This window comes from Rousettus aegyptiacus, unplaced genomic scaffold (assembly GCF_014176215.1).
Source record: "Rousettus aegyptiacus isolate mRouAeg1 unplaced genomic scaffold, mRouAeg1.p scaffold_m13_p_3, whole genome shotgun sequence".
Lineage (NCBI taxonomy): Eukaryota > Metazoa > Chordata > Mammalia > Chiroptera > Pteropodidae > Rousettus > Rousettus aegyptiacus.
This window is the reverse complement of record NW_023416306.1, coordinates 25323902-25351170: the sequence shown is the minus strand read 5'-3', so window position 1 is coordinate 25351170 and position 27269 is coordinate 25323902. Positions and strand designations below refer to the sequence as shown.

Below are 27269 nucleotides of genomic sequence, written 5' to 3'. Positions count from 1 at the left end.
TTAAAACCTGAAAAGATTATGGCTTCCCCCTCATTTGCCCATATGTACTTCCAAATAAAACCAATTTTTTTGGTACAAAGAATTCTCAAATACCATTTGCTTAGATGCCCCAAATTTTAACATTAACATTTTAGATTTGCTTTGATTTATATTCTTCCCCTGCAAATAAAACCAATTTTAAGCCATACAAGATGTACAAAGACATTCTCACAAGTTATGAATTTTTCCCATAATGATTACATTGATATTTTTAAGCAAATCAACATTTTAAAATGTTCTTTCTTCATTTGAGTTTTCCTGCATTGCCGATGCTGTCTAAACACCTATTTTGTTTACTTGCTGAATGATTTAGCAGTGGTCAGTTGTCCTTGCTGGGCCTCGGTTTTCTCACCTAGGAAACCAAGGTGTTCAACTGGAAAGTCTCTAAGATCTCTTTCAGCTTAATTTTCCATAATTTCATAACCCCAAAGACCTATTTTCTATCTACCTTTATCACCATCTTATCCTGGTCTTTTAGTGTCTTCCCAATGTGAATGAGAAAAATAATGTTGGCCTTTCCGTATCCCCTCAATGCCTCAAACCTGTTAAAGGCAATGCCTAAAACCTTGCTGAGTATCTAGGACATTTCTGAGTCAAAATTAAAGGATAATGTATCCCTTTTCATGTCTAAACCTTATGGAGGATATATATCTATAATAAGATGTAATCGTCAGCAGAGATTTACTGGTGAAAAACATTTTGGAATAAAGGCAAAGTTTTTTGGGGAAAGGATAAAAGTTACAAGAGATATAGGATACCTGTACTATTTTCATCCCTGCCAATAATTTAGGGTGTGGTTCTGAAAATTTCCCTTGACTTTTCTAAGCTTTAGATTTCCTGTTCATTCATTTACTTGTTCATAATTTATGTACCTCTAATTTTTTTTATATTAAGGTAAGTCTATCTCTAGTATTTTATGAAATCTCTCATGAACAGATCTCACATCCACATCTTACCAATTCTTATTCCACTGACCTTTGACTTTTCACCTCTGACCTGAATGGAAAGATTGTCTTGGTTCTCATGTATCCTCCGAGAGACTGGCAGCAGAAGCTGGGTCTCTCTGCAAGCTTTGCTGTGGTCTGCCTCTCACATGGAAGCTGTTCATTATTTTCTGGAAGGCTTAAATAACAGATGTTATAAGGCAGACGAGCAAACACACACTCCCTGAGCCCAGAGCATGCTGAGCCAGGGACTCACACACTGGCCAATATCCGTACCAGGAGAGCTGCCAGGTGATGGAGGGACTGTGCTTTGAGGGGCAAGCGCTGCTCCAAAGCCCTGCTAATGTCTCTGTGTGGCCATGCTATATTTTCAGCTTGTCATCATGGCTGGGACAGTGCTGCTTGCCTACTACTTCGAATGCACTGACACTTTTCAGGTGCATATCCAAGGATTCTTCTGTCAGGATGGAGACTTAATGAAGCCTTACCCGGGGACAGAGGAAGAAAGCTTCATCACCCCTCTGGTGCTCTATTGTGTGCTGGCTGCCACCCCAACTGCTATTGTAAGTACAGAAATAGACTTCCTTCTTTATTGTCAGAAATGAAACAACATTTCTTCTTTGCCTTTTCTCCTCTTTTCTCTCTTCCTGGGCATTCACCAGCAACCTTATCAGGGGAATCCTGTTTCAGCCAAAACAGAATGAGTGGAGCTCTGCGTAAAAGCTGATTAAAATAGGTCTTGTCTTCTATAAGTGGATTTTGCTTTTTGGTATCTGAACTTGTGTGTGTGTGTGTGTGTGTGTGTGTGTGTGTGTGTGTGTGTGCGTGTGTGCGCGCGCACGCGATGTATGAATATCATAAATCAACAGGCGTGGTTGGCTAACATGCTAATGTTGTGAGTATTAAGAAGAGATCTTGAATATAAATGCCAGTGCTGATATAAGGCCTCAGATTAGAGCAGACTAGAAACCCCCAGGCCTGTATCGCCGGCTGTTTTGATTGAACTTCCAGAGAGGCTGGAGATGAGAGAAATCACTTGACCTGAAGTTTACAGTGATTCATTCTTGATAGCTCTTACTCTGTTCACATTACATCTCATTCAATTAGGTTGCAACATTACCTTCATTTATTTCATTCTTCTCTCTTGTGAAGCAACAAAAAAATTGGCCAGACAATTCTTTAGGGAGACTATTTCAAAGCATAAAGCTCACGAATCTGTTTTCTCTGGTAAAGTGATATAACACTTAGACATTTTAATTTTAAAAATGACTGTGTGAGGGTTTAAAAATAAGCGTTTCTGTGTCTAACCATGCTACAAGGTCAAATTGCCTGGATGTCATCTCAGTGATCATTTCCCCCTTTTTCTTCCAAATAGATGCCTCCCTCAACCCTCCATCCTCCCCCACCTGTCCTCTCCCTCTCCACTCTTTTTTTGAGCAGTAAGAAAAATACTGACATGCCGAGGAATATACTAATTCCTCAGACATTCAGCTCAAGTATAGTTTTCTATGCAAAGTTTTTGCTTGCTTTAAAGATGAGAAATATAGAATTTTAAGAAGTGATGAATCCTAGTGCTTTAAGTTCATTTTGATCATTGATCCCAGGCTCAGCACACTTCCCCTTAAATGACGAGACTGTGCTGTCGAGATTAAAGTCAGCGCTGATAAAACATGATGTATCAGAGTGTTTAAAAATACAAGCTTTGCAGTCTGACATACCTGGATTTATGTCCTGGCTGGTGTGACTTTAAACAAGTCACTCTGTTGTTCCCTACCCCCATGAAAAATGGAAATAATGTGACTATTTCATAGAGTTGTCATGAGACTTAAATAAGATGATTCATACAAGTGACTTAGCACAGTGTCTGGCATGTACTAAGTGGTTAGAAGTAGGGAAACAAAGAACCTGGCTGGAAACTGTTTTTTGCCCTCTTCAGGGTCACAGACCAACTTCTTCCACCTGAAGAGAGAATGAGATTCCACTGAGAACCCTCAGAATGATGGGAGATGTGCCCTCTCCCAGAGCAAAGCTGATCTCTATTATCCCTCTTATATCCTTTACCATAACCTTTCTCACCAGCCAGGAATAAGAGAAAGCATAAAAGATACCCTTCTATGTACCTTAAAAAGTGACACACTGTACTCCACAGATAAAACCAGGAGGTGACCTTGGGTTCCGTCTGAAATGGTTTTATGGCGGCTATACCTGGGGGTGGTGGGCTTAGTCTGGAATCTGGTTTCTTCCTGTCCCATAAGCATATCATTTCTTTATATATTCAAGCATGAATTTCTGAGTGATCTATTGACTTAACTAATACTTTGCTCTCTTCTTCCCAGACCCCAGAAATATCATTACCTAGGTTCTCCTATTATTACTTATTGTTATTTTAGAGATTTTTCATTAAAAAAAAAAAACTAAAGAAAGCAAGGTAAATGAATTAATGAAATTATGAATAAAAAATAAGTGAATGAGAAAATAATAGAATTGATTTATAAAGTCAGGAGCCTATTCTTTGAAAAGTAAAATGTACAACCTCCTGGTGTCTAATATAAGAAAGGCAAAAGTAAAACACGTTAAGAAAAAAAAAGTATATATAAGCAAAAATGCATAAACCTTTAAAAGTCTACAATATATTTTTATTCAAATTGGATATACAATTCTGTGCCCATAAAAGCTTACATCTCAAGAAAACATACTATTCTATGACAAGATAATTTACTAACAATACCTTAAAAGGGTGTAGAAAAACTGACTAGATAAATAACAATGGAATAAAATTTTAAAGATGTCTAAAATTTTTCTCACAAAATGTTACTGAGGATACATAACTATGGCATAAATTCCTTCGAACTGTTAAAGAGTAGAAAATCCATAACTAAACAAAATGTTCCAGAGCCTAAAAACAAATAGAAAGCATTTAAATGCATATTACAAAGTCAGAAAAATATGATTTCCAACATTTAGAAAGTGTACATACACACCCACAAGAGCACTCTCAGTAGCAATAAGAGTCTCACTTAGTAATGTTGATGCAAGCATAGAGAAAAGGATTGATAGATTTGTCGACCTAAAAATGAGCATTTCTGTCAAAAGAAAAAGTAAATAAAAACTGCAAAGAAAAAGTTGGTGCGTTCAAACTTTTCTTTTGAGATTCAAATGTAAATAATTAAAAAATTAATAATTAAAAAGATGAGCTTTCCAAAATAAAAAGGGTGGGGGTGGACAAGAATAGACAAGTAAAAAAACATTAAATTGACTATGTGCTTTAAACATTTTTTAACTCATCAATTATGAAAGAAAAGTCATTTTAAAAAATACAGCAATTTCCCCATGTAAAATTGGCAAATGTTTTAAAGAAGCATAGCCCATGTTGTTGAAAGGGCAAATACTTTCACACAAAGTATAGACTTACTTTTTTTTTTTCTAAAGAGAAGCTTGTCAACCACGTATTAAAGGTTTTATAAACTTTAAACTTAGTCACTAATTCCATTTCCTGAATTTCTGTTAAGGAAACTGATTAGAGTTTTATGTAAATACAAAGATTTCTGTAAAGGGATTTTTATCTCAGCAATAGTTTTAATAGTGAAAAACTTGGAGCTAGCTAAATACACAATATTAGTGGATTGTGTAAATACATTATGAGGCAGTTATGTTTTTGAAACACCCTTAATAGCAATGAAACATGCTTGTGACTTTAAAGCTAAAAATTGTGTATAGCATGGCAAAGGAAATCTTTTTCCCCTTCTGCAAGAAAATCTAAACTTCTCAATTTTCTGGCTCTGTTTTCCTAGTAAAAAAAAAAAAAAAAAAAGATGATATGTGTCTATGTTATTGGGCAAAATTACCCCCTGATTGGTTAATTGCATCTGGACTCAGAGAATTGTAATTACACAAGGAAGTTCCAGGCTAAGACTTACAAGTGCAGTGACTCTGGAAACTTGGCATGTCCATTTTGGGAACTCTAAGGCTTTGCCTATGGAGTTGCTACACCATATATTGACTCCTGTAGGGCATGAAGCTTTTAAGCCAGGGTGGCTTCTGCATTCATTATCAAGTCTGTGGTCTCCTTGCACCTGAGCTGTAATACTCTGCTAGACCACTGCTGGACACGTGCTAAAGAGGAGCATATGACACTGCCCTGTTGGCAAGCTGTGGTTCCTTTGAAGTGGACCAATGCCAAATGGAGCATGTGATTATCAGTAGGTCTGAATATTTAATAGACCCTAAGAAGATACCTTATGTGTATTGTAAGTATAATCCCAAATATATAATTATGTATAAAAAGACTAGTAAAAAATAAACTAAAATTTACAGCTACCAACTCTGAATGCTAATAGTACAGTTAATATTTTCTTCTCTTTAATACTTTTATATATTTCTTTCCCGTTCTACATGAATGCATATTATTTTCAAATCAAAAGATATATTTTTAAAACAAATTGTATACTCCAGTTCTTCTGGTGATAATTATGGAAAGACCAATCTTTAACAAAACTGGAAAATGGCAGTTCTAATAAACAAAGACGCACATAGCCAAACACAAAAATAGAAAAACAGAACTTTGTGAAGAATTTTCTGTTATCTCTGGGCAAAAATTATAGATCTCTTATTGTAAGATTTTCAGCAGAAACTCTTCTCCTGGTTACAAATTTTGGTCATTTTTCTTCCATTGATTCCTTTCCCGACGTGACACAAATTGACATAGTGTTCAGCTGCTTCAATGGGAAGCCAAGAGGATGTGGTCAATGGACAGTGACTGAGTATTAAGAACCTACAGTTCTGGTCTAGCTCTTAAGCATGGAACCCTGATTCAGCCTTTCTATGCCTTTGCTTCTCCGGGTGAAAATGTGACCAAAATAGAAAAGAGACATCCCAAATAACACGGAGAAAGTATGTGGTCTAATACCCTTCATTTCTGAGTTGAGAACATTGAGATTTAACTAGGTCATCAAATGATTTGCTGAAGGTCCCAGCTAGTTCTATACGTGACTGGGCAGATAGCCTCCCATTTGGTTCCCCTTTTATTTTTCCCCTGAATGGGGGCATTGCTAGGAACCAAGGCTAATTATAGCTGGTGGGTTAATGGCAGAAAACCAGGAGGCCTTTGAAACCTGTTGATGGTGCTTGATCTTTCCCCCAAAACATGAAAATAAGTGAGCAGCATCAAGACAGAAAGCAGAACTCTCGTGATGCTCAGGTTCATTTCCTGGGAGGAAGGCGCTATGTTCATTTCTTCTGCCCCATCCAAGGGTGGGGCGCCTTGGCAAGAACAGCCTTAATAGGGCCACAGAGACACAGATCCCAAGTGGCTAACTCAGCATGGCCTCTTCGTCCTTATCACACTGCAGAATCATTCTATCTCAAGTTTGCCTTATCAAGAGAGACAGAGATCCCAGGTATGGCTTTGCCTTCAGTAATGCTGTAACCTCTAGTAAGTCATCCCTTAATGGGTTCAATTTCTTATCTGTAAATAAAAGGAAGAGTTGGACAAAATGACCTCCAGGATCTTTCCAGTTCCGATGTTCCATGAGAGCTTAAAAAAAATCTGACAAAAAGGCTCCAATGTCGAATTCTCAACTCCCAGGTCTCAACTTTCTTTCTGGAGTTCAGTATTACATCTCTGTGCCTGGTTAAGTGTTTCACAGAAGTGCACAGTTTTTTGTTTTTGTTTTTTATTCCTTCTTAAACCCGTTTCCTGTTTTCCCTGGAGTAAAAGGAAGGCAAGACTCCTCTGGGGTCACTTGTGTAACTGGTCCTTGGTTTTCTGTGCATTCTCAAGCACATCAGCCATAGAAAAACCTAGTGCTTTACACTGCTCTGTGTCTCAGTGGATATTAACAACTCCATTCACAACTGCAGGGACGCACGGAAAGGCAGGAGCGAAAAGACTGCTGTGCGTTTGACCCATCATTTCCTATTTCTCCTTTTTGTGCTTTGTTGTCAGAAAATATCAACATCATGTTAAAGCAAGGCCACATGAGATAAACTTTACAGGGACAAACTACTATTGTCCCAGATCTTTAGGAAAGGTTAGAGCTTGGGGACTTGTTGTGTCCAGAACCGTTTAGCCAAAAGTGGTGGCTCATACTTCCACGTCTACAGGGTACATTCTGACCAGTGTGGAAATCCTGGCTGACTACTGCCTCAGGCCCCCTCAGTAAACTCAGACACTCGTAGTCAAAGGCAGAGAGCCTGTTTGGATAAGAGGATTTAACTCAGCAGAGAATCTGATTTATCCTTATTTTATCTCAGCTCCAGCGCTGCAAGGCATGAGAAAATGACTATTAAGCCTTTTTCTTGGCTTCACAACAAAGTAACAGGGAAGTATTTAGTATCGAAGCAGCAGAACATTTGACTGTTCTGCCCAAGAGAATTGAAACAGCTCACAGTTTGCATGCAAGTGTGCATGCACACATACAAGACTCATCTAGAATTTCCCAGGAAAGTAAGAGACCAACACGATCTGATGGAAAGGCACAGTCTGGAGGAAATAGTGAATCTTCACTTAGGGGGTTTCTGGGCTGTACGCCCTTACGGTGACTATGAAAGCCCAAGCCCAGTGCGGATCACACAGTGGACTCTCAATCAGTGCAAGTCTGCGGGCCGGCTGATGAGGACACAGCTGCTGAAGCAAAGGAGACATTACAGGACCTTGTCCTGCCTCATAGTCCGCCTCTTCCAGGCTCTGAGCAATCTCATTTGGTGAAACCCCTTTTAGCACTTTATAATTCACATCAACTTTCCTTTTGTACATTATCACATGACTTCTTTGTATACTTTTTTTTTTTTTAGCATGAGCACATTTTCTTTACTGCTGATGTATTTAGTCTTTACAATTTACAGTTTTTTTTTTTTTCTGAAAAAGGTTTATAGAGATGCCCATTAATTGTTGTGGACTTTTTAAAAACTTGAAGAAAAATATCCACGTCCTGATTTTCTGTCAATACTTCAAATGAGAACTCCAAATTCCATTACAGATTGTTTTTGCCCCCAACGTCATCCTACAGAGAGATTTGCTTATTCCCACCTTCAAGATGCCCCTTCGAATGATTGGAAACTAGGTGATTGTGTAAGGAGCTTTGATCAATCATTTCTTGAATTACTCATCCCACTCTTGTCTACCCAGAAAGACATGATGATCAATTTATTTGGTGATCGCAATGCATTTTACTTTTTATTGAGAGCATTGTTTTAGCTAGCTCATTTTAATTTCCCACCGTTCAGAGGGGGGTGGGAAGAGCATAAGAGGCTACTTACTATGCTTTGGAAACAGTGTACCATGTTGGGGCTACGTTTTATAACAAGTGTCAAATTAAGATGACCTTCTAAATGGGTAGATTCAGCCCCTGAATTAAAACCAGAAGAGAGGCTCTAATCCACAAAACACTTATTTTATCAGTTCTTGAATGATTTTCAAAATACCATCATCCCAATGACCTTGATTCTATCGAAGCCTTGAGCTTTGAAAGGCATAGGAAGTATCTAGAGCTAAATTCCTTTCTTTACACTTAGGTACAATAAAGCAAAAGTCAAGGGTTCTTGAACCAACCAAAACTCAGCAAACGAGAGGACCAGATTCTCTCTGCAGACCTGGGTGGTCAACAGCACTCATCAGGAAAGATGGAAGCAGAGCATGCAGACAGCAGTCTACACATTTAAACTTTCCTGGGTCACTTCTAAACAATCTACAACAAAAATCATATCTGCCTTTCTTGGAAACATTCATGCCTGTAGAAAATTCCCAGGAAGAGTATTGGAAGCATCTAAAAATCACTGGGACTGAAAGCTCTGAAGCCATGTAGACACTAATATACTAATATTGAGAAGTGTGCAAAGAACCCTCTCTTCTTCTCCCTCAAAGCAAAACCCAGAGAGGGGGCTGTAAGCCTCTGCCGTCCTTTAAGAACCCAAGTGACAAATATCAACAGATCTGATGACTCTGGAGTAAATCTGTGTCTACTTTGCTTTAAGGAAAGATTCCTGGTGAGGGCAAATTCCCATGGGATTTTAAAAGTGAATGAAAGCTGAGGGAAGAAGCATTACAAGAAACCATGCTGGCCCCAGAGAGTTTAACTGATGGGACTGAGATCGAAGCTCAGTTGTATAATTTCGATTTCCCTTAATCAGTCTTCTCTTGTCAGCTTCTCTCACAAAGGCAAAGGTGTCGGAGCTGAAAAAGCACCCAAGAGGTTTTTAGTCCAACAGACATGAAACTGAGGCCCAGAGAGGTCAATCAACTGGTCCAAGTTCAAACACCCGCTTAGGGCAGTACCAAGCTAGAGTCACACCATATTTCCTTACTCCAGGACTAGAGACAATGAGTTTTTTAAAATCAATTCCAACACATATTCTTGCCTAGACAGACCAGGAAATTAAGGCAACAAACATTCCTTGAGCACCTCTATAGGTGCTTTGGCATACATTTTATAATACTGTCGACAATTTTCTAATACAGCTATTACCCCCATGTTCAAAATCATGTAGAAAAAAAAGAGAAAGAAAAACCGAGACTCAAAAAGATCCAAGTACTTGCCCAAACTCACACCTCAAGAAGGGAGAGAGCTGGGATTTCAGCTTCACAGCCCACACTCAAGAAACAGTACCGACTTTGATACTGCCACAGCTCGCATATGTGTGGATGTATTCTAGTAATTATAGATGCCCTTTAAAATGACAACCACATGTAACATGCAGTGAACCTCCCTTACAACATGAAATTGCAGTGTCCATTTTCTTCTGCAGACTGTTTATATTTTGAAATCTAAAAACTATTTCCTAAGTATTTTGCATGTATATGCCTTATTTATCACTGACCAGATATCCTGTAAAACACTGTGAAGAAATGAAGTGTAAAAGATAACACACCAAACTGATGTACCATGTTTCAGGGTTATTTGTTTATATATTTGCTACTTAGGTTTCCGTACTTTAAAGACAACTTTAGCAAGATAGAACAATTACTTAACGTATATTTGCTATTATCTAAATGCCTTGTGTCACTGGGGATTGTAGCTGGCATAACTGGGGGATGAGAAATCCACCGATGGCATCCATTCACAGTTCGTTCATTGCCAGACCTAGAGCTGGGCCTTAATCGTTTTTTTTACCAGAGGATATTCTCATTTGCTATGAGTGATATGATGTTTGTTAGCTAACAATGAGAAAGGCCATAATAGGCAGGGCGGCCAGGGCCAAACACATGGTGAGTCCCACATGCTCCAGCTGCTCTCTGAACAGAGTGGTAGATAGAGGCAGAGTGTGCGTGGCAAAGGTACAGATGGAGGAACCCAATCACTGCCAAAACCAGAGTCATAAATCTGCCACAATGTGCAAAATGGCATCCAATGTGGGCTGGAGGCCTGGCAGGAAAGGAGACCCCTTCCCCTTATCAAGCAGAATCCTCCCTCTCCCTCTCTCCTAGCAGATTCAGGCCCTGTGTGGGACTGTGAGACCCAGAGAATGGAGAAATAGCACCCTATATATGGTCAATAAATTGCAGGAAAACGAACATCTGTGAAGTCCACTCACTGGGATCTGAGAGCTGGATTGTTTCATCAGCAACGTTTATGTCTATCACTCTTAACCGAAAACCAAGAATATCTTCCTACATTTTAGTTATAAAATGACCCCCTTCCTCTCTCCCTTCCTTCTTTTCTTCCTTATGTAAACATTCATTATCATTTGATATATTCCAGGCATTCAGTCAGTATCTAGATATATAGGTTAATGTATATCCTTGCTCTGATTTTTTTCTTTTATGCCTCATACCTCAGTTGTGATTTGCTGGTAGTAATAATTCTTTACTGCTAATCACCTTTGACATGAGAATCTTAGGACATTTTACTTATGGATTTATTTGAGCCCCATACCCTTTCATCTTCTGTTTAGTCTGGTATGCCTTGATGTGATTTTATTTCAATTTTTATGTGTGTACATGTGTGCACACACATGTGTATTTTTGAACAAGAAGGTCGTGTATAGATTTTTCTTATGCATTGTCTTGCTTTTATGCTCTCTTGTGTGAATAGTAGAAGGAAGGCTTCATTGAATGTAAAACTTTTAGAATTTGCACAACTCTTTCCTATAGTGTAAGAATATTTTGGGCTTCTGAAATTGCTGAGGCAAGCAATGTTTATTTCTTTTCTTGTTTATTTTCATGTGTTTTTCACTCTCCATCCCATCTCCCTGATTTCCTTTTTAATCAGATGTCATTTCATGGTATATTTATCAGTTTGTTTGCATTCCCTCCCCGCGGCCCTGACTGTACACCTGTCACAGCTATGTGGAGACGCAGTGCTAGAAAAAGTCCTGGCAGAGTGGGTACACCCTCTCCAAAGCTGTTGATTGTGCAATGAGTGTATAAAGGAATTTAGTATGACAGAGAGCGTTCACTCTGTGTTACTTAGTCCTTGTTTTTTATTTATCTTAAGCAATTAACCAATCATTGCATGCTGTCTGGTCTATAGTGGAAATGTCCTACAGTGTTTATCTGCAGAGAAATTAAGATCAGAGCATTCTTTCCATCTATAAGAGGGTCTTCTAAAGATTCAATCTTTTATTCATTCAATAAATATTGACTGAGCCTACTACATACTAGTTTTTTCTAGGCACTATACAAGGGAGGAAGAAGTCCTTCCCATAAGGATGTCATAGTCAAATAAAGAGGGACATACAAACAGTAACTGTAATTAATTGGATAGATGTCAGGATAGGGATCTGTATAATGTGCTGTGGGAGTGACGACAATGCTGGGTCTACCTTTTCCCCAGGGGACTTGGCAAAGGCTTTGGAAAGAGCAGTGACATTTTCAGTGGGTCTCAAAGGATAAATAATAGAAATCATTTTTCTTTCTTTATGGTCTACCTCATTAAATCTATATTCCAAAGGCCTTCATTAATCCGATATGCTTAATTCATTCAACGTTGATTAACTACTGTGTCCCTTCCACTGGGTTAGGCCTGTGAGGTACAACAGAGAATAAGAGAGGTACAACATTCCATGAAAAAGAATAACAATAATAATATGTAATTATTTATGATAAGAATGAGCAAGGAGAAACACGAGGTAAGAGATTCATGTATAATAAGAACGCCTGAGCTGGTCTGTGGGACGAGTGAAAGCTCCTGCAAGGCAACGCTATTTCATGTACCTGAGCATGCATGAATTTTTCCCCATCTGTTCACTAAGATAAAGAAGAGTAATGTAGTTCCATCATGTACAGTAGGGACAAACAAAGCCCCTTGGCACCTTATGGGCAAAGAGGGAGGGCTGAGTTCTTGAAGATGTTCAAATATTTTTACAATGTGAAACTCATTAACTCATTGTTGATTCCAAGGCCTGTTAGGCACAAAATATTTCTACCTCTGCACTACTGTACCTACACAGCAGCTGACAAGGTGATTCATTCTGGCTCATTGTTTGGCTGTCTAACCCGGAATTCTATTTCCATCGACTTCCCAACCTATTCTGACTTGCCTATGGTTCTGTTTCCACTACACTATTCTATTTTGTACTTCACTATCACATGACTTTTCCAGTGTTTAAAGAACATTGCAATTAACTTGTTTTGTTTTCTGTCTTCTCAAAATTAAACACAAATTCAACACACATTTTTACCAAGTCCTACTAAGGATAAGTGTAGTGGTTAAGAGGGAGGGCTCTGGACTCAAGCTTGCCTGGCTTCAGAGCTGGGGTTTGTGGCTCACTAGCTCTGAAGACCTTGGATGAATTATTTTAACCTGACTCTGCCTTACCTCTATGATCAGGATGACAGCACCTGTTTATAAACCCCATTCTAGAGCTGCTTTCAGGAACTGTCTGGCTACGTGTGGCCAAGTCGCCGAGAGCTTCGGTTTCCTCATTCATAAAAAGAGAGGGAAAACAGCTATCAAGGATTCCAGTTTTTAAATTCTGTAATTTGATTTCCATCGCCCATGTGCCATTCATGATATTGTCATCTTTCTTCATCTAAACAGATATTCCATAATGACAGGAGGACTATAAGGCATGGGAATTAAGAACACTGATAGAGTTTATATAAAACCACAGGATGTGCAAAAGAAGAGCATCTACAAGATCAAATTCTTCTGGGGGAAATATAGAAATTAGGAAAATAAAAATGGTGTATGATATGGTGGGAAGTGTGGACTTTGGCACCCAGGTGTCTCGGGTACCATTCCCAGTGCCACCACATACCAATTGCATGCTCTGAAGGGTAAGTTACTCAACATAACTGAACTTTCATTCTTCCCCAGAAAAGCAGAGTAATAACACCTACACTAGAGACCTTCTGAGCATGGAAAATACTATGAGAAAGTGCCCGATGCCTAGTTTAATTTTTTATTCTTCATTGATGGTTCTCGGTCTTTAATGGTGGCAGTGTCAGAGTTGGTGACAACTTGCCTCATGCTAGTTTCTTATTTTAAATGAGAATACACTGTTCTGGGTGCTGTAAGCACAATGAAGAAATATAAGATGTAAGCTCCCTATCATCAGGGAGCTTACGATCTATGCAAAGGCATTATGATTTAAATGGTGACGTACATGTATTAGTTCGAGATAACAAGAGAGATCTGCCAATCATAAAGAAGGGACAGGACAATCAGCCAGTTCAGAGCAGTATAAATATAGCTCAGGCAACCATGTTCAAATAAATGATTTATCATGTAAATAATGGTAGTATTGCCATATAATGAAGTAATAATTTACTGCAATGTGAGCATACAATGCCTTGTTGAGAGTATTGGCTGTCCCAATCATTCCTCATCATTGCAACTTACACATTACGTTAAAAAAAAAAATTCAGTACCAGCATTAATGAACGACATTGTAAATTCTATTACAATTTATTATTCCAACTTATATTTTATGACCTTCGAATTTAATAGTATAACCTGAAATCTATCTGAAATGATCAATTATTGCTTTCTCTAATTCTTCGAAGCATTCCATGCAAACTATTATTTAACTCCCCATCTCTCCAACGTGATACCTTTTCAAAAGATTGTGGAGCCTTAGAAGGTTTTTTTGTTGTTTGTTTTTTTAAGTCACTGGTCTCTTTTATCAGAGAGCTCTCCAACTTGACATTTCTTAAACATTCCTTCTCCAGATTTTTATTGGGGAGATTTCCATGTATTTCATAAAGTCAACCAGAGAATCTCTGATTGCCCAGGAGAAAACAATTCTAACCGGAGAATGCTGTTACCTGAACCCCTTACTCCGAAGGATCATAAGATTCATAGGTGAGTACAAGAGCACACAATATTTATCTGAGATGCCCTCTGGACATATATTTTAATATTGACTGGATATTGCCATGTACCTACCGTTTAGGCAAGAGTTGGGGGAAGGAAGGGACACCAAGAAAATGAATTTAGGGATAATCAAATTTTCTGACAAAATTGTTCCATCAGTAATTTTGTTATGCAAGGAACTTAACAAAGTGTGGGAAATCTAATTCATCAGGTTCTTGAAAATAATGCATTTCCAAAGTTGGAAACAAATAGTTTCATTAGTGTTCATGACAAGGAATAGTTAAGGTGTGTTCTGGATCCTTCCTTCCAGGGCTTCTATAAAAATTCCTGGGGTATATGGGTAATGATTGTAGGTATGGGAATGAATGTGTGCTTGGGTGTAGGTAGACTATAGATCATGCAGAATTCCTACACAGTAAATACTCAGTAAATAACTATTACAGTATTCTAATGTGATCCTTCAAATACCTACTGATCAAATCTTCATGGAAACCAGGATAAAACTCCCAAAGTATGGACATGGCTGGAATTAAAACAAGCCATGATACTACTTAGAACATATGGAACTGACAACTGAGAAAATGAGGGCCAGAATACAGCATGCTCTCAACTCTTTTGGTTACCTTTAGTTCTTTTTTTCCTGTTATAGAATGGGTCAGATTTCTTCAAGTCATAAGGAAATGATAACATCAAAATCAAATATGCAATAACTTCTATGATTGTAGTGAGAATGAGGGAAGTAGTAGAGTGGGAAGCCTAAGAAAATCTAATTCGAAAGCAGAAAAAGTAGTCTTTGGCAATTCCTAATGTTATTTGCAGAATGACCTGTGGAAATCTGCAGTCAGTTCATTCGGGTATACCCTGGTCAAAATGATGTCCCCGCTGATTGGTTTGCTCATTCCAAACTGAGGTTACCTTTCAAAGACATTCAGAGTTTAGTCACTTCTCAGCATGGTGGCTAGGTAACAAATCATCAAAGAGAAAAATGGAGAGAAGAGAATATTTATTATACAGGACACTGGACTAGACACTTTACATACATTATTTTATTTAATTCACTCAAAACCCTTTAAGGTAGGTTACAGTCTTAATCTGATGTAAAATAGGATACAGTAACTTTTCCTGATGGGTGGGGGCAGGGGAGAGAGAGGAAGAATGCATGCCCACACAAATACATAATTTGATTCAGGGAAAATGATTTTATGACCATGGTCTGATCTGTTTCTGGCACATGTAAATGAAGTAAATTATTCAAGTAGAAGGTTATCAGATTACAATTAAATGGAAGTATCTTTGAAAGTCACCATTATTTTTCCCTGGCAAATATAAGTCATACCTGTTTGTGAACCACCTTAGCTGCAGCAGAGTCCAAAAAATGGAAATTTTAACTGGCATCTGTCAGGTATGTTAGGCCTACCTGTATGTATTATCAGGGCAAGTCTTTGTTCACTGAGAGACGTCAGAAGACTCCTCCAGCCAGGAATGAATCTTGCATGTTGTCCGTTGTGATACATGAAATTCCTACTTGTGTTCTACTTGCATTGGTCTGAGGCATGGTTTCAGGAAGACCACTATTAAAGTGGAAATGTATCACCCTTGTAGAAGTATCAGATTTCCATGTTCAGAATCAATAACACATCAGTTTATTTGGCTCTATTATAAGCTAACAGGGAGCTGGATCCTAGGAGCATAAACCAGGGACATGCAAATGAGATTAGTTAAGAGTTCAACAGCCTGAGAGACTGCTTATAAGGAAGGGATATTAGAAAAGGAAGACATTCAGTGGGAAACAGGTCAACCTTGGAGAATTAGGGGAAACAGCATCAAAAGGGAAGGGGGATTGCGAGACAAAGAAGCACTAGCTTCATGATTTCCGTCTTCCGTTTTGTGGCACCAGAATCTACACAGTTGCTTAAATCAAAAACAAGGAAGTCACCCTAAGCCATCTGGGAACTTGTTAGAAATGTAAATTCTTGGGCCTCATCCCATACCTATCGAATCAGAAAATCTGCAGATAGAGCCTGATAATCTGTGTCATATAACCAGTCATCCAGGTGATTCTAATACACACCAAAGTTTAACAGCCACGGGTTTAGGACATGAAATTTTCTTACCCTTTTAAGTGGTCTTTCTACTTCTTGTCTTGGCTCCATTCACTCCAGTCCCGCAAAAATATCGTTTATTGACCATTTTGCAGATCTTTCTGGAGGAAAAATATAATGAAGTCATTTCACTGCTTAAAATCTTTCAAGGCAGGCATTCCTAGTGTTTTTAACAGTTGGTGCTTTGCCTCCATTCCTGTTCATGCGCTGTTCCTTTTACCCAGAATATTCCATCGCCACCCTCTCACCATTAAAGCTGACACATCCTACTCATCCTTTGGAATGGTGCTTATATTTTGCCTCTGTGCCAATCCAGACAGCCAAGCTACCTCCTCCTCCAGGCCCCCACTGAGCCTTATACCTATGCCTTTTATAGGCACTTACCACATTGCTGTAATTACCTAAATCTATTACTCGAATTAATTTGTGATCCCTTGGAGAGCAGGGACTGTATCTTTTTCACTTTGTATCAATGGCATATTGCAAAATGCCTGGCACATAGTAGGTTTTCAATAAATTTTTTTTGAAGCAGAGATAAACTCCATTAAATCACAGATTTTCCTAAAATTGCTTTCATAAATGCCGATTCTTAAATTTTCATTTGCCTCCTGTTTAATTAAATGTATTACTACCCTTCACATTATTTCTAGGAAATTAGCAGCAGTTTCTAAGAGAAAGTCAGAGCAGTCTAGTCTGCCTTTTCATATAGGAGAACTGGAGATGCAGGAGGTATTTGTTTACCTAAAGAAGGGTAACTAAGGGCTGTGAATTAATTTTTTTCATAAAAAAAGCACTAAAAATAAAGATATTTTCAATAGAGCTGTTTCCTTTGAAAAAATTAAGGTAAAATAAGGTAATAATCAAAATATATTAAAGATGTTATTTGTAAAGAGCTTTAACAGTCCTTTTTTTCTAGCCCAATAACTACCAAAATGCAAACTATGCAATTCGCATTAGAAAATGATAACTGTTTCAGCAAACTATTCTAATTAAGCTGAAATGGCATGACTTTTCTCTTACAGTTTATGTTATTATTTTAGAATCCATTACAAATAGAATTTCCTGACAAAAACAATCAGCTTTACATGACAAAAAATGGCTAATGAATTAGCAAAATATTTTTTAACAAAATAATGATTTATGCTTTCAAGAATGAGAAAAAATTTGGGATTCTAATAGATTTCTGGGGAAACTAAGTTAATTACCCTTTCTGCATAGCAATTTGACAGTATATTTCAATAGTTTTAAAAATAACTGTCCTTTTAAACCCAAAATTCCACTTCAAATAATCTACCCTAAGGAAATGATCAGAGATATAGATTAATTTTTATGGACTATAATTATTTTATCATAATATAAATTAGAATTATCTGATAATACATTTTAAAAAAATAACACTACCACCATAAGTTGCAGCCTAAGAAAATGGTATTTTTAAGAATTATTAATAAAAGGGAAAATATTCAAGATATAGTGTTATGTGAAAAAGTCAACACACTATGAATCTATAATTATTTCAAAATAAAAAGGACACATTATATAAGTGTGCATATGTGGTGTATATATATCTATTTGTGCATGTGTATCTCATACAAAATATTGAAGGGAAATACACTGGAGGGAAATACACTAAGTGTTAACTATTGTCACTCTTGAGTTGTAGGATAATGGATATTTTTTTTTTAATTTTTTACTTTCTATTCCATATTTTCTAATATTTTATCATGAATGTGTAGAATTTTAAAATCAGAAAGAGAGCTAAACATTACCTTTTTTGAGAGCGGGGTGGCATAATAAAGGCTATCCAGAAGGATGGCCAACTTCTTTAACGTAGTCTTCGATGTAGAAAGCAGAACTGAAATTGGCACTTCAGCTCCCAAATTTCCTGTCTCCTCTGGTCTGTGTGACATAGACTTCAATAGATAGCCTGTTGCCCATGCCACAGATCCAAATTTAATTTTAAATGAAAAACGGCAAGAATAGCAAAGTCAAGGGGAAAATATTCCAATTAAACCATCTCCTCCTGTAGATAAATGCTAATTGTGTTGACCTTGACAGAGAGGATTGAGATCCTCTGGTTCACAAATCCAACAATGTATTTTGCCCCCCACCCCAGATTATCATTATAAGAAGGATGTCCCACCTCCTACACTTTAGGTATAAACCTTCATAAGTAAACTCCTCTACCCATTTCTAAACTATTGTGTAATTTCTTAAGTTGTGTATCCATGATATACAAATGGAAGAAAAGAGATGGCTGAACTAACAAGTTTGACCAATATTTTATAAAAGCAAATGTGACACATATTTGGACTTCTCCCCTTCCTCATTTCTTCCCTCTCCTTTCCATCTTACACCATTTCTTTCGGTATTGCGTGAAACTGAACAATATACAGATTTAAGTTCTCAAGAGAGATAAACCCCTGTAATCCTTTTTCAGCAGCGAAGCAAAATAAGGAAGTCACATTTCCCTCAAAATTTATGAAGTTCAATTCTTTTCATTCACAAATATACTCGAATAAATATATTCTTGTAAATATCAATTATTAAATAGCAATTTTTGATTAACATTGAAAAGTAATGCATAAATAGCATTAGAATTCTGAGGATTTAGGGGATGTTTAACATACAGAAGTAATGGAAATTAACCTTTTCCTCAATTACTAGTTTCTTTTGAGTTAAAGAAAAAAAAAACAGATCCAAATATACCAAGATTAGACTATTAGCACCTAAAATAGCCTGTCATCTAGAAGTTTTTTGTTACGGCCTTTTCATTTGGAATTACATAGTTGTTCCATTATTACTTCTAATAAAAATTTAATTAAATTCCTAGCAAGCCTTATTCCATTTTGGTCAGCTCTAAGTATTTAGTAGCACTGGACAGAATAGAAAGTGCCAGGGTAAACAGTTAATTCATGTAACACTAATTAATTGCCATAAATTAAGTGTGATCTAAATGAAGCATGAATATTTTAAATGCAATTTCAAAGGTCACAGTGTTTTATGGTTGTAAGAATTGATACCCTGAGACAAGCTTAATGTTAGCCTTTTCAAGAACTAGAGAATCCTTCTCAATTTTGAAAGTCATTTAATTGTACTTTATCTGAAGAGACTTTATTTGATTCAGTCAGTCTATTTCTGCTTGTATTTAGTTATTATAATTAAATTACAAACTGGGGGACTGATCACATTCATTCAAACTTCAATGAATAATTTGTTGGGCATATACCATATACTAGGCACTGATTAAGATGTTAAGAACATATTAGTGGACCTAGGAGGAAGAGATTTGCCCTCATTGAGTTTATATTCTAGTGGAGGAAGCCAGGTATTAAGCAAAATAAATAAATTACTATGTTCATGAGAAGATAAGTGCTATAGAGAAGGGAAATTGTGAGTTTGTGGAAGAAGATATGTAATTTTAAATGAAGAGGGAGAAGCTGTTCTACAATGAGAATTGTCTAAAGTTGGCAGTGATGTCATAGCAGGACAGGGACCACCCCAGCCAACCAGGTTTCCAGTGCACTAGATCAGCTACATGTGCTGACCAAGAAAGCTGAGCCTGGCTGGGTAGTCTAAAAATAACGCATTGCCTAGGCACCCAACTTTAATGCTGAGAAAAGAAGCTAGACCTTCAAAGAAAAAATGTCAAGAGCAAAACAGGGCATGGGCCTACAAGCAGGTGAAGATATTTCTAGGAAGCAGAGTTGCAGCTCAAGTACATAGATCAGAAGGAGAAGCCAGAATGGATTTTGCGGGGAAAAAATGGGACCTCAGTTTTTGGACTCCATGAGTAGCCAAACCACCAGACTTTGAGACCAAGATGTTTGGTACTTCCTACTAGGGATCAGGATTTTTGCCCTGTATGTGGGGATCAAGGATGCAGGGAGAAGAGGGATGCTGAAACCAGGAGCTTGGTTGATCCAAATGGCATAGCCAGGGATCAGCCTCTGCTGAGGTCTGGAGAAGCTGTGGCAAGGCTGCTTTCAATGGCTCTGATCAGTACAGAGAACAAATCTTCCCTCTGAATGTCATCCTCGGTGAACCAGAACATTACAGACCCAAACAAGACTCCTGACCCAGAACTCTAGAGGTCACTCTAATTATCAAGAGGAAAGTTATTTAGTCACATGAGACTCTCTAATGATCCTTTTCCAAGGGCCCTCCCCAACACAAATGTTTGGAGGCTCGACTCAAATAAAAGGACTGAGTAGACTGCTGTTTTCTCTAGCACTTTGCAGATTAGCCAGTGCAAATTCTTGGCACCAAAATGAACTTATTTGCTCTAAAGCAGAGTTTCTCAGCCTCAGTCAGCACTGTTGACATTTTGGGCCAGATAATTCTTTTCTGTATAGAGGTGGAGAACTGTCCAAAACATTGTAGGATGTTTAGTAGGATCCCTGGCCTCTACCTGCCAGATGCTAACAGCACTCTCCTCCCTGACTAGTGACAATCAAAAATGTCTCCAAACATTGCAAACTGTTCCCTGGGAGAGGGATTACCTTGAGTTGAGATCCACTGCTGTAAAGATTTAAGAAAATGAGTATATTTTAAGGACTTTTTTTTAAAAAAAGAATATTTTTTCTATGTAAGATATTACACACATAACAAAATTCGTCACAGCAAGGTGCAAAAATACTATCTGAACATTGGGAATGATTCCTAACAATTAAGAAAGGGCAAATTCAAAGTTTCCTATAATGAAAAAAAGTAGCGTGCATTCTAGAAATCATTTAAATTATTATATTAGAGCATACTAGAAGTGATTAGGAAATGCATCAAGCAGAGAACAAGAGCATCGGGTCAGTATCTGTTAGTCGTCAGCAGGGCTGGCAGCAGCCCATCAGGGCTCAGTGCCGATCTGGAATGGGGGTGGATTCAGAAACTAAAAACAAGAATCCAAAAGGGCATAATCTGAGGGCCGTTATTTGGCGCCTGCCAGGTTTTGCTATGCTTGTTTTTAGATTCCTTGGTAGGTAAGGAACCCCACATTGAGTTTATTAATCTACAGCATACTTCCCAGACCAGTCTCTATCCATATCCTCCACACATTTTATTGTAAAATTATCATTGCTTCTGGCAAGGTTTCAGGATTTTGGTCTCTATTAATCAGCACTTGGATCCACACTTCCTAGAAGAGCTGAGAATCAGATATTTAAAGGCTAGCAGGAATGAAAGAGAGTCAAACAGCTGAGAGATAAAGCACAGAGATGCTGTCCTGGGAAAGAGGACACTCCTATTACAATACAACCATGTCATTAAGAAATTATGTCATTTTATGTTCTGGGGAAGTAGAGATGTATGTGTTTGTTCCTTCATTTGTAAAAAATATTTGGGGGGATTTCTAGTGAATTACCCACCATCTTTACTGAGTAATTATTCTTCATCTTAACATCCTGAGTAGTTATAATGCCAAGTGTAAAGCATTTTTCAAAAACTACCAGCTCATCATATTATAAAAGGTGCTTTATTAACATAAAGAACAAATAACATTTAGAGACAAATGTTTGTTTGAGGTTGATAAAATTATAGGGTTCTTGTAACTTTTCTCTGTTTAAAAATAATTTTACAATCGACTTAAATACCGAGGACATCTACTTCTCTCAGTTAAAAAATCATGGTAATTAATATCTATATAGAGCTCACAATTTACAAAATGTTTTTTACAGCTTTTTCTATGAGTTACATAATAACCCTGTGATATTAATTAATTTAAATGAAACCTACACTTAGAATTAAAACCATGACATCAAGACAAGTAGATAGCTGTCAGCCTTTGGTGTTTTTGCAACATCTATTGGAGAAAGAGACCACAAGAATCTTGTTCTGTGAACTCCTGAAATTAACTATTCAAGGAACTCAATTCTGTCAGAAACTTCTTTTTGAAGTTTAAGATAATATTTGACATATGTAGACCAATTCGCACTGATGGCGTTTGTATTATACTAGGGGAAAAAAGGCAGATTAATTGCCAAAGTGATGAGAAAATTGCCTCACCCAATGATGACATGTCATAGGTGTTCTATCATATTCTTGTTGGGAAATTGTTGGCTAAAAAATTAAGGAATTCTTGTTCTGTTGTGAAAAAGTGATACATTTCATCAGAGGCATGCTCTAAATCCTTGCCTCTTAGTGCCTGTGTGGGTGTGTGTGCATGCATGTGCACACGCATGTGTGTGCACACTATTGGGCATACAGAGCTAAAGTGCTTTTTTCATGGTTTGATTCCAACCCATATATATTTTTAAGTACATGGAAGTATAATCTAGAGGGTTATGATTAAGGGTATGGATTTAGAGCCACACTAGTTTCTAATCTCAACTTTGCTATATACTAGCCATGTGAACTTGATCAAGTTATTTGACCTCTCTGTGCCTCAATTTCCTCATCTATGAAATGTGGAGATAATAATATCATCTTCCTCATAGAGTTAAAATGAGAATTAAGAGAAGTAATATTTCAAAACATTTACAACATCTAGTACATACAAAGCACAATGTATTAGCCTCCATTATAATTTTTATCATTATTATTTACTAATATTCGTGCCAATCTTAAACAACTCATCTGCTCAGTTGGTTCTTACAAGGAAATGGGTTGAACATGGTAACTGCAGATCAATATCTTCATTAGGAAATGTTCAGTTTGAATAAAGCATGTTAAGGAGAAATCATTTCACCATCTTTTCCTAAAGAAACGGTTGTTTTCTGAAGGAATGGTCTTCACAGCTGAATTAAGAACACATTTGCAACAGCTGAATGACTTTCTCTGTTGAAATTTTCCCCTGGGGATCTTGATAAGGAGGGGGAAAAAAAGGCAACAACGAACTCTTCGCATTTCTTTATATTTTGTATTATATTTAGAGTGGTAATTGGATGAAAGATGTGATCTATAATTAAGAGCTGGTAATTGAATCAGAATGTACTTTGAGGAAACTGAACATAAGAATTCCTTAGATATTCCCCTTCTGCTGTCAAAAACAGCACTGATGAACCCATGCCACCTGTTTGTACTTGTTTGTGTGGGATAAGATTTTCATCATTTCCCCACTAAAACAAAGGCCAGGAACTGATTTGAGGGCAGGTTACCTTGTTTCTTGAACATCACGGTAAACAAGCTACAACAAAAGAATCCCAATGCTGGTTAAATTTTGAAAACAGGAAAGTATTCAAGCATTCTTAACATCACACAACACAATAGTTCTTAAATACTCTCTTCCAATACATTGCCTTGCCATACACAGACAAAAGGGCAGTCCTCTTTTAGAAATGTTCGATAAGAGGTTGAAAACATATGTTGAGGAAGTAGTAGGATTACCGATCTGCTGCAGATAATTTGTTTTTATGTCTTTTCACCATCTTTTTCTTTTTTAAAGCTCCCTGTGTTGATTTCCCCACGTGAAACTATTGTAGGAGCCATGCTTCCATATGCCCATCATTAATATTTAAATGGACAACTATTGCAGCTCTCAGATCAGAAATGGGGACATAAGTAAAACTTTCCCAAAGTTCCTCATGACTTCCAGATTCCTTCTGCTTCACAAATGTTTCCCGTAAGAAGTCTTTCCTATGTATATCATGGATCTTAATACTCCAACTCGAGGTTCCTTTTTTATTCTTGTTGCATTGAAAATGTATAATGCTCTTATTCTAAATTATGATTTATAAGTTTCCTAACTCGTGAGACACATAAGCCCCAGTTTTCAATTATTCTTTTCATTTGCTAGGTGCCTAGAACTATTCTGGATTTTGTGACGTTTATAAAAAGTTCCTACAACTTACATGCTAAATGATTTGTTGTCAATCCTGTATTCAATATAATCGGGGATGTGAGACACCAATGTGAGTTAGAAAATGTAGGCAAGTTTCTATATTCTTTATTCCTCTTCTCCCGATAATCTCTGAAGTATCTTCAGCAGTTCATTCATTGATTCCATGAATATCTATTAAATATTTACTATGTGCTGGGTTTCATAATAGGTGCTTGTATTATAACATTAAGTAAAAGTAAAACTTGTATATACTACCCATCTAATAGGAGAGATGGACATTATTGAATAATTATACAAATCTGAAATTCATACTGGTACAAGGGGTAAAAAAACATATAATGGTACTATGCTAGTCTAAAATAGAAGTATTCTTTCCAAGAACCCATGTGACGGGAGATTATTTCTCCCTATTCACTCTTTTTTTTAAATTAAGGTATAATTCACCTATAACATTATATTAGTTCCAGATATACAACATGATGATTTTACTTTTGTATTTATTGCAAAACGATCACCACAATAAGTCTATTTAACATGTATCACTATACATAGTTACAAAACTTTTTTCTTGTGATGAGAAATTTTAAGATCTCTCTTAGCAACTTTCAAATATGCAATGTGGTCTTATTAATTATAGTCCCCATGCTATACATTATATCCCCGTGATTTTTTTTTTATTTTATAACTGGAACTTTGTGGCTTTTGACCCCCTTCACCCATTTTACCCCACCACCCATCCAACTCTGGCACCTATCCCTGTTTGCTGTTAAGCGGGGCAAGATCTATACACATTTGATATTCATCAAATGGAAGTGTGGCTTGCTCTTGGCCCACTGTTCAGAGCTTCATCTTGAGACCCATCAGTGTGCACAGCATTGAGTCCAATCCCAAGTTAGTAGGCTTTCTACTAGCGCTCCCCGAGCTCCAATGAGCTGGCATCTCCCCACATCCCCACTGCTATAAAGATGGAGTGAACACAAAGCTGCAGTGCCCAGCATGCACTGTTCTCCAGAGCGCACTGGTCTAATCTTCTCAGAAGCAAGATGGCAAATGCCCGTGCCCTGCCACTAGTCACTGTGCAGGAGTGTGTCCCTAAATACATTTGGAAGAATGCTGGAGGAGAGGAGACAGTTTCAGGGAAATACAGAGAGCAGAATTGAAGTGACTACCACCCTAATTTCTGTAACTGATTCCAATCTTTGTCATAATTTTGGGCTTCTTCTAGCCTCCTGGTCCTCTCAAGATTCGAATACCTCTCGCCTCGTAGGCCTGTGGGTGTTCACAACAGCTTACCCCATTCCATGCCAGAATGTGTGAATCCTGTGAGGTGGACCTTGGGTTCAGCCATTTTGACCCTCCCACCGTCATTGCTAATTCAGATGCCCTGTGGCTCTGATACCACATTGAATGTGAAACTTCTCTAAATGGTATGCAGGGCTCCTGAGCTACAGCCTGAGAGGCACAGGACACACTTCAACTGGATTTCCAAAAACCAGAATGAGGCAGGGAACATGGAGTGCCCCTCCTCTCCTTCAGACAGACACGCAAGGGCTCTGTCTCCTCCCTGAGTGACATCCTCAGCCACATCCTCCCCTGCTCTAGGGTTGTTTCTTAAACTCCGTGGTCTTAGCTTACAGACCATGGCTCTTGGTCCTCCCAGCCAGGCCTTTTCAGATTCCAAATAAATGAAGCAATGGCAGTAACAAGTGTCTGGAGCACATAGCCCTGGCAGACCAAAAGCACTTCACTTTTAGTCTTTTTTTGTTTGCTGTAAATCCATTCAGAAATGTAACCAGCTCTCCCAAAGCAAGCAATGCCACTGGGAGCAGAGCTGTAAGATAAACAGAACCTACTAGGGAGGGCATGAATAAAAGTATCTGTTAACATTTCAAATATATGATCTCACTTAAAGAATTTTAGACACCAATTTCAGGGTATCTAGATATTTTAAAACCATCATACTTTGCAATATAGGAGACCATCATTGGTGTTCCACCTGACTCTAAGGACAAGAATTCATTATTTTTAGTTTCTGAGGCTTGTAAAATTATACACAAGGAGCTCAGGGTTAATAACAGGAATAGCTGGAGTTTCTTACAAAAGCGCAGTGTGATCTGACATGGTCTGTGAGGTGCCCCTTCCCTTTGATGGCATGGCCTGTGCCAGGTAAGTGGATTCCTTGGGCCGTTTTGGTGCCCTCATGAAGCTAGATCAAATGCACCAGAATGCAATGTTTGGAAAGCAGATACTTGTCCAGCTGTCGGGAGGAGCAGACAGAGTCCGAAGAGGCAGAGAAGAACCGGGGCAAGCGACTTTCAGAAGCAGCATCGCACAACAGCCAAGAGGAGAACTGCCTGTCACAGAATCTCTGTGACCACGGGGCTGGCACTTCAGACACCAAGCCAAGGAGCCTAGAAATCCTGTCTCAGAAAGAACAAACCCAAATTGGAAGCACTTCTGACAAATAAAATGCCAGAGGAAAACACTGTCGTTTTTCCCTTTTCGATTCATAAATTACCCTAGTTTCCCAGAAAAGTATGTCTAGACAGACTTATTGCCCCTTAAAAAAAAGCCAGAGACCTGCTCTTTGAGAATCTGGCTTGAGGATGTGAAAAAATTTCTAGCCATTCTGGAATGTAGGGGTGGGAACTGCCACGAATGATGAATGAATGCCTGCTCTCAGAGGTCAGACCCTAAGAGAGCGAGCTGGCTGAGCTATTAAAGGAGCCAGTTCTCATTGTGATAAAGCACATCCTGGCAAAGACAAAAAAAGAAAATTATGGCAATCAATACAGATCAAAATGAAAACCGGATGAAGTTTTCAGCCAAACTCATCCCCACTTCTGCTCTAATGGATTAACTTTTGGGTGCTGATATTGGAACAATATGCAGATTCAGGACATTAAATATGGGAGTCAAAGTTGGGTAGAAAAGTAGCTGAAACTATAGCAGACCCTTGACATTTACAAGGGTTAGCCTCTCGTACTTGCCAACTTAACCCATAATTCAGCTGCATTTCAGAAGTCAGGTTTATCCCTTCAAGGAACTTATACATACCTTGGCACTGCACAGCATGTCTTGATATATTTGATATACTTAACAGACAATTTATAGATGTACTGTATAGGCTTCAAACGAATTAACAGTGAAGCTTCTTGTA

The 27269-nt window shown here is 37.9% G+C and overlaps 1 protein-coding gene across 3 annotated transcripts in view; it reads left to right on the top strand.

Annotated features, from left to right (window-relative positions):
• PLPPR1 (phospholipid phosphatase related 1) overlaps window positions 1-27269 on the top strand; it is a 213543-nt gene that overhangs the window by 172157 nt on the left and 14117 nt on the right. For all 3 annotated transcript variants that reach the window (XM_036238325.1, XM_036238324.1, XM_036238326.1), the window contains 2 exons: window positions 1358-1546; window positions 14092-14224. In XM_036238325.1, coding sequence (XP_036094218.1) covers window positions 1358-1546; window positions 14092-14224 — 322 coding nt within the window. The remainder of the gene's footprint in view (window positions 1-1357; window positions 1547-14091; window positions 14225-27269) is intronic.